The sequence below is a fragment of the Arvicola amphibius genome, chromosome 1 (assembly GCF_903992535.2).
Source record: "Arvicola amphibius chromosome 1, mArvAmp1.2, whole genome shotgun sequence".
Lineage (NCBI taxonomy): Eukaryota > Metazoa > Chordata > Mammalia > Rodentia > Cricetidae > Arvicola > Arvicola amphibius.
Window position 1 is genome coordinate 108055389 of NC_052047.1, and position 8710 is coordinate 108064098.

Genomic DNA, 8710 nt, shown 5'->3' on the forward strand with positions numbered 1-8710 from the left:
GTTTTTCTTGGGTATCTTTGAGAGATTTATTTATTTCGTCTACCTTTTTGTTTGTCAACTCCATTTCTTTATGGCAGTTTTTTACCTCCTGTTTAAGGTCCTCTATTATTTTCATAAAGTACTGTTTAAGGTCGGATTCTTCTATATCTTCTGGGGTAGGGTATTCAATTCTTGTTGTTTCGGGATGTCTGGATTGTGGTGATGTCATGTTGCCTTTCATCTTGTTGGAGGAGCTCCTGCATTGACGCCTGCCCATCTCTTCCTTCAAAAGGAGCCCGGAGGCGTTTGGTGTCCTAGACCAATCTTTGCTGTGACTGAAACTGGTTGGATCTCCCCTGTGTCAGAGGAGGACCTATTCCTTGCGTCACGATCTGAAGAAACCCGCACTCCCTTGCAGGAATCCCCAGACCTGCCTGGAGGCCAGAGTCTGATTCCTCTGGGTGGATGGCCTTAGAACAGGAGCAGGACACCAGTTCAGGTGGAACTGAACTGGTGGAATACCACACAGCGAACCTGGCAGCACAATCTGAAGGAGCCCGCACCCCTCCGCAGGAATCCTCAGACCTGCCTGGAGGCCAGAGTCTGACCCCTTTGGATGGATGGCCTTAGAACTGGAGCAGGACACCTGAGAACATTAGGGAAAGCTTGGGAGACACAGGGACGGAAGAAACAGACACAAGCCTGCAGAGGGATGTGGGGGTAGGGGGTCTGTGCTCTCTTCCAGGGCAGGTTGCCCCAGGGTCCGCATTCACTCACCAGTTCAGATGGAATGTCAGTGCAGAGGATCAGGGATTCCAGGCAGCCCAGGGTAGCAGCCCAGACAAAAGGGCCAAGGTGGGGGCAGGGCGGGATGGAATACCACACAGCGAACCTGGCAGCACAATCTGAAGGAGCCCGCACCCCTCTGCAGGAATCCTTAGACCTGCCTGGAGGCCAGAGTCTGACCCCTTTGGGTGGATGGCCTTAGAACTGGAGCAGGACACCTGAGAACAACTAAGAAAATATCACTGGTGCTACTGTGTTGAGAGGTCAGTGAGGTATGAAAGTGCATCTCCAGAAGTCGTCATCAGGACTGCAGTGTCCCAAAGAATGATGGATCCTCTGGCAGACTGTCAGGTCCCCTTACAGGCCAAGCAGCTCCCAGGCCCCAGGCAGGCCAATGTAGGAGGGGACCTCCCACGGGCCTGGGTGCACTCAATTCCAGGTCCCCAGAGCCCAAACAGGCTGAGCTGTGGTATTTTGTGGCCCCAAAGACGGGAAGATGAGGCAGAGGGAGGGGGGGAGGATTCTGGGTGCAAGCTGGGAAGGGACAGGAAGAGAGAGGCAGTATCCGGGGAGAATAACCCCTGCAGGAAGAGCAGGAAGTGTGCTGGTGGCAGGGGGAGTTGTGGAGTGTCGGTGGTCCCTCTCCGGGCAGCTGCCGCGGTTCGGGCACTCACTCCTCACTCACCCCAAAGAATGATGGATCCTCTGGCAGACTGTCAGGTCCCCTTGCAGGCCAAGCAGCTCTCAAACAAAGGCCTACCTTGCCCCGGGCAGTCAAATGAAGGAAGGGACCTCCCACTGGCCTGGGTGCACTCAATTCCAGGTCCCCAGAGCCCAAACAGGCTGAGCTGTGGGATTTTGTGGCCCCAACGACGGGAGGATCCTGACATACCATTTTCACAGGCAAGAAACTTTTCAGAACTATCTTACCCTGTCTTGGCAGGATATGACAGTCCTGTTTTATCCATTTATGGATACTCTGTATCTGTCAGTGGTTGAGGTATGGGCATTTCTTTGCCCAAAGGCCAGTTCTGCCAAGAAGAAAGGCTCCACGTGGAGTGTCTTTGGTGCTCAACATTCTCTCGGGAATAGATCAGTGTTGCCAGGAGCAATTGTGTCTCACTACCAAATTATTTGTCTACCATGGAACTCTGAGTTAAATTAAAGGCCATTTTCTACAGCTCTTTGAAGAGGTTGAAGATTATCTATTTTGAGTATAATCTCTATTTATCTAACGAACCTGATTAGTCTAATTATAAATGACAAACATAGATGACTACTGATCTATATAATTCTCAATACCTATCTAACTTAAAGACTAAGACAATAAACAGCTGTGTAATAAATGAGGACAATATGACCTCCAAATATAAACAATGTACAAATATACAATGCAATATGGTAAATACATATATATATATATATATATATATATATATATCAATACAATATATATCAATACAATATATATCAATACATAAATGTTTTAAACAGAGGTCGAAACATGCATGCATAGAATAGTCAATATAATTTAACTTTGTATCAATATACAAGAATTGATACCAAATTATTTGTCTAAAAACAGTAACTCACAATTACAAATCTATTATCCCATCATCCAATTATCCCTCTTTTTTTTCAAAAAGATCCCTGAGCTTATAAAATTCCTCCCAAACCCCCCAACCTTCAACCATATACTAATTATAATCAACCCTTAAATAATGTCCCTAAACCCAAGGACAAACTTTACGGGGAGAGGGGACGTCGTCCTCTAGAATTACTTCCAGCTGTCATAGGGGTGACATCTTTCTGGAGGATACTGTGAAAGTAAAGTGATGGTTAAATTCCAAGATCAATATCTTTTAAAATTGCAAATAGTCTCTGAGTATTCTGTGTAGGTCTGGCCAGAATGTTGTACAAGATGTGCACCATTTCAGCTAACCAAGTTGGAATCGTCTAGTGCAGCTGGTACCCAAAACAGGTCTTGTAGTCTTGTAGTAGCACTATCAGTATCATGATGTCATATCAACCAGGTGGAGTTGTTGTTATGAGGCCCCATCTTCTTCCTGGAAACTTCAAATGTCACTGCAGGAAAAAGTCATTGTTCATTGTGAAAAGCTCAAATATTAATCATATAGACATATACAGACATACATATATTCAATGAAAGGCATGATAGATATGTTCAATGAAAAGTATGAGAGGTATGAAGAAAAGCAAAGATGTTTTCTAAACTCATATTTCTTTCTGTCCCATATCATGGCTCTTGACATGAGACAGAAACTCCAGAAACTCTGGGTTTTCCTCTTAACAACAGGCTTGGAATTAGAGAGGGACTGAGCCAGAGTCCAACTCTAAAACCAGCTCTATAAATTGAGAAATATGATTTAGTATATTCTACTTACGGAATCTATTCAGTTTTCTTGATAATCCCCATTGGGCAGTTATTTTTCCATCTGTCAGTATTCAAACATCCAGGGTCACTCGAATTTTTCAAAGATGAATGTTTACCTGTGGAGATAAGAACAGAAACCTGCCCCCATTCTATTTGTTTCTCTTACCACCTGTATGAATATCATCATTGTGGATGAGCTGTCATTTCACCTTTTCAAGAGGTTTTTCCTCTTCAAATCGAACCTTTATTAATTTTGATGGTATCCACAATTTTTCTTCTCCTGTGGAAACAAGAGCAAAACCCCTTCCCCAACGTAGCACATCTCCTGGCTTCCATTGAGAGGTCAGAACATCTTTGAAATAAATTGGTTGATTTAGTTCAGCAGACTTTTCCATTATCCAATGTCTTTCTGCCACTGTTGTTCCTTCCTCATTAGCGTTAAGAAATGGGGCAGCTGGCCCAATCCCTGCGTTCAGGGGCGTGGCTGCCCCAGCGGAGTAGCATTCCCCTTAAATAGGATCGGGGCTCCGGAACGAGCCCCGTTTTGCTCTCTCCCGCGTACCTTCTGCTCCGCTGGACCCTTGGTTCTGTAAGTTCCCTTATCTCCCCTTGTATTAAAACTGATTAATTATAAAAGGACTATCGTGGTTATTCCCTAACCCCTACAACCGCTGGTACCGCCGGCATTTGCCAGTACGTTTGCCGGTACATTTGGCGCTCCAACGTGGTGACTAAATCCACTTAAAAACCTTACGTGGGGCAGAATCCCGGGGGCAGTAAGTCTGCTGCGGTCTGCTCGCTATTCACAGGCGGGCTGAACGGCCCTAATTCTAATTCAACTGATTGAGCCGGAGCTCGCACTCTTCTTTATTATTTCCTGGTCTCCATACGGAGACAGCCCGAGGCCGAACGACGCAGTATCCTCTACTGCGCCCAGTCTGCTGCACTGCCCCGCCCAGGAGCTGTTTGCCCGTTTTGCCCAGACCACCTCGCGGACCGCTCCACACTGCGGGACCAGACAAAACCACGGCTCGCTCCGGCCCCGCGGCGCGCGTTCCCCCTCTCTCCCACCTGCAGGGCGCCGGGTCGCCCGCAAAATCGTTTGTGAAGTTCTTGCAGGGAACCGAAGCTGATATTAAGCTAGCGGATCGCTACCCGCTCGCCCGCCAGCTGTTTGTGCAGCTTTTGCCTAGGTCCACCGTTGATTTTAAGCTACCAGAACATCACCGCAGCTTCCCCAGCTACTGTGCTCTGCGCGGGATGCCATCTTTGGTTTTCCCAAAACACGTGAAACTCGGTGCACTGCGCCATCTAGTGGCAGACAACGGTAATTACAGGTAATTTTTCATCTGATCGGAATCAAGCATTTAGATTAAAAATGTCTGATAATATCACTATTAAAGGATTTTATAATTTGTTTAATTACACGATGACTGAATTTTTGAGCGATACAGATGTGGTTTCCTTTGGCTGGATATTTACAGGGATTGGTATCTTCTTTATTTTTGTTTGTTTCATTACAACGTGGTTGGAAAATAAAAAGGAGATAGAGTCCTTACAGGCAGGAGCTAAAAAACTAAACAAGGACATAACTGGATTGGAAAACACTAATAAACAGCTTGAAAAGACGGTTGCAGCTCTCGAGGAAAGGAATAATAGACTTTCCTCTGAGATGGCTTTGTTACTTGAGAAATTTGGAACTTTCGAGGAGAAGTTTGAATTTCATGAGGAAAGGAATAACAGATCTCTCTCTGAGATGGCTTTATCGCTTGAGAGGAAAATGCAAGGTATGGAGTCAGGAACAGCGGATCTGAATCATAAGTTACAATCCCTGTCGGTAGAAACTGAAACATTATCTGAGAAGATTCGAACCGTTGAATGTATTAACAAGACTTTATCAAAGAGCTATGAAAGATTGCTGGACAGAATTTCAATACAAGATGGCACCATTCATGCCATGAAAATTCTGTCCAAGGATGAGACGTTATTGGTGTTGGACAAACTTCATACCCTTGAATCCTCTATGAAAGCCTTGGAACATAATACTGGGCAAGAGATTGAGGCATTGCAGAAGGCAATGGTAAATAGATTTGAAAAGATCGAGGAAATTATGGACTCTCATGAACAGGAGCAAATAGTACAAAAGAAAGTCCCAACCCCATCGATAAATAGAACTCTCCGGGATAGCTTCAATAGAACTCTACCTATTTTCCCAGTGATAACTACAGAAAAGGTGACTGGTTCTAAAAACCCTAAGATCACCAAGGAATATACATGGGAACCTATCCGTATGAATGATCTGAAAGAAATTAAACAAGCTGTTATGAATTTTGGGATGCATAGCTCCTTTGTTAAGGAGATGCTAAAGTCTTGGTCCATAACAATTAACCCAACCCCTAGGGACTGGTTGGACCTAGTCTCAGCTGTTTTAGAGAACGGACATCAGTTGAGCTGGAAGTGCATGTTTAGACAAGAGGCTAGGCTTTTAGAACAGCAGGAAAGATCAAAGGGAGTTGACATCACCCTAGATCAAATTATGGGTGAAGGACTTTATTCTGATCCTCTAGAACAAGCTAATTATGATGAACACACTCTGTCCATATGTACTACCGCAGCCTTGAAGGCTTGGGACAGGGTTCAAGACCCAAGACAGAGAACGGAATCATATATCAGAGTTAAACAAGGTCAGAGAGAACCATTTGTGGACTTTTTTTTTTTTGGTGGTGCCAATTTAAATATTTTTATTAGACATTGCATTTTCTGTTTTATTAGACATTGCATTTTCCACTTAGGATACAGTTATAAAGTGCGATGCTTATTTCACTCCCTGTGCACATGGAACATGTTCAAGTATTGAGAATGCCCAGTAAATTTATTGTAGCAGTTGAATTTGAAACTGCCATGAAACTTGCTAAATTTGGGTCCTTCAAATGTTTCCCTGTGGAACAAATGCTACATGTCTACTTGGACTGACTTAATCCACCTCTTCAGTGGTGGGCCCTGAAGAAGCACCACCAGATGGAGGAGCTCCTCCACCAGGGAAGCCACCAGGCATTCCTCCAGGCATCCCACCAGCAGTCTGGTACAGCTTGGTAATGATGGGGTTGCAGACTTTCTCCAGTTCTTTCTGCTGGTGTTCAAACTCTTCCTTCTCTGCAGTCTGATTCTTATCCAGCCAACTGATGATCTCGTTGCACTTGTCTAGGATCTTCTGCTTGTCTTCATCATTGATCTTTCCTTGAAGTTTCTCATCTTCAACTGTTGCCTTCATGTTGAAAGCATAAGACTCCAGGGAATTCTTGGAGGACACCTTATCTCTCTGCTTTTCATCTTCAGCTTTGTATTTCTCAGCTTCCTGGACCATGCGCTCAATATCCTCCTTGCTCAAGCGGCCCTTGTCATTGGTGATGGTGATCTTGTTCTCCTTGCCTGTGCTCTTATCTACAGCAGAAACATTGAGGATGCCATTGGCATCAATGTCAAAAGTGACTTCAATCTGGGGAACACCACGGGGTGCTGGAGGGATGCCTGTAAGTTCAAACTTTCCAAGCAGGTTGTTATCCTTGGTCATGGCTCGTTCACCTTCATACACCTGAATGAGCACACCCAGCTGGTTATCAGAGTAGGTGGTGAAAGTCTGGGTCTGCTTGGTAGGGATGGTGGTATTGCGCTTGATGAGGACAGTCATGACTCCACCAGCAGTTTCAATACCAAGGGAAAGAGGAGTGACATCCAAGAGCAGCAAATCCTGAACATTCTCAGACTTGTCTCCAGATAGAATGGCTGCCTGGACAGCTGCACCATAAGCAACAGCTTCATCAGGGTTGATGCTCTTGTTCAGCTCTTTTCCATTGAAGAAGTCCTGCAGAAGCTTTTGAATCTTGGGGATTCTGGTAGAACCACCCACCAGGACAATATCATGGATCTGAGACTTGTCTAGTTTGGCATCTCGAAGGGCCTTTTCTACAGGGTCCAGAGTGCCCCGGAACAGGTCAGCATTTAACTCTTCAAATCGAGCACGGGTAATGGAGGTATAGAAGTCAATTCCCTCATAGAGAGAATCAATCTCAATACTGGCCTGGGTGCTGGAGGAGAGGGTGCGCTTTGCCCGTTCACAGGCAGTACGCAGGCGCCTGACAGCTCTCTTGTTCTCACTGATGTCCTTCTTGTGCTTTCGTTTAAACTCAGCAATGAAATGGTTGACCATCCTGTTGTCAAAGTCTTCTCCACCCAAGTGGGTGTCTCCAGCTGTTGATTTGACTTCAAAAATTCCATCCTCAATTGTGAGGATGGACACATCAAAAGTGCCACCTCCCAAGTCAAAGATCAGCACATTCCTTTCAGCTCCAACCTTCTTATCTAGCCCATAGGCAATAGCAGCAGCAGTCGGCTCGTTGATAATTCGAAGCACATTGAGACCAGCAATAGTTCCAGCATCTTTTGTTGCCTGGCGCTGAGAGTCATTGAAGTAGGCTGGCACTGTGACCACAGCATTGGTAACCGTCTTCCCCAGATAAGCTTCTGCAATCTCCTTCATCTTAGTCAGAACCATAGAGGACACCTCCTCTGGGTAGAAGCTTTTTGTCTCTCCTTTGTACTCTACTTGGACCTTGGGCCTGCCTGCATCGTTCACCACCATGAAGGGCCAGTGCTTCATGTCAGACTGTACAACAGCATCATCAAACCTACGTCCGATCAGACGTTTGGCATCAAAAACTGTGTTGGTGGGGTTCATCGCAACCTGATTCTTCGCAGCATCCCCAATCAATCGTTCCGTGTCAGTAAAAGCCACATAGCTCGGTGTGGTTCAGTTACCCTGGTCATTGGCAATTATCTCCACCTTCCCGTGCTGGAAGACGCCCACACAGGAGTAGGTGGTGCCAAGATCAATACCGACTGCAGGTCCCTTAGACATGGTTGCTCGCGTGTAGGTCCGGCTGTGCTGGCGAGGACACCGCACCTACTCCCCCCAAGCTGGCGCCGCGTTCAATGAGCCATTTGTGGACTTTTTACATAGACTAACTAAAGCTGTACAAATAGGGATATCTGACCCAGAAGCAAGGCAGGTAATAATTGAGTCCTTGGCTTATGAGAATGCCAATGTAGAGTGCAAAAGGGTTTTGACGCCTCTAAAGATCAGATCAGCACCCCTAGAGGAATGGGTCTTACATACAATGAATATTGAATCAAATGAGCTTCATGCCCATCACGCCGATACGTGGGTAGAAGAAGCCATTGCCAATGGTAGAAGAAGATATCAAAATACCAAATGTTTTAATTGTGGCAGAATGGGACATATGAAACGGAATTGCAGACAAAGGACTTACAGAAATAATAATAATATTAATGCCTTTTCCAGGAACAACAGGAATAGAAGGCCTCAGCCTTCAGGGTTATGTAGGAGATGTGGGAAAGGTAGACATTGGGACAGCGAATGCAAATCATCAAGAGATAGGCAAGGAAATCCGCTGCAGGCGGGAAACGCCATGGGGGGCCTCTCGCAGGCCCCCATGGCGAATGTGGTCCAGTCATTTCCCATTACAACGGAGA

General features: G+C 45.6%; 1 protein-coding gene across 1 annotated transcript; it reads right to left on the reverse strand.

Moving 5' to 3' along the window:
* Window positions 1-5884: 5884 nt before the first annotated feature.
* LOC119816023 (heat shock cognate 71 kDa protein-like) lies at window positions 5885-8142 on the reverse strand. Its single transcript, XM_038332278.1, has one exon. It carries the CDS (start codon window positions 7893-7895, stop codon window positions 6135-6137), a length of 1761 nt encoding a protein of 586 aa, XP_038188206.1. The 5' UTR covers window positions 7896-8142; the 3' UTR covers window positions 5885-6134.
* Between the last annotated feature and the right edge of the window lie 568 nt (window positions 8143-8710).

Bases quoted from the DNA above. Each gene is read 5' to 3' on its own strand.
- LOC119816023 (XM_038332278.1), bottom strand. From the start codon at position 7,895: ATGAACCCCACCAACACAGTTTTTGATGCCAAACGTCTGATCGGACGT.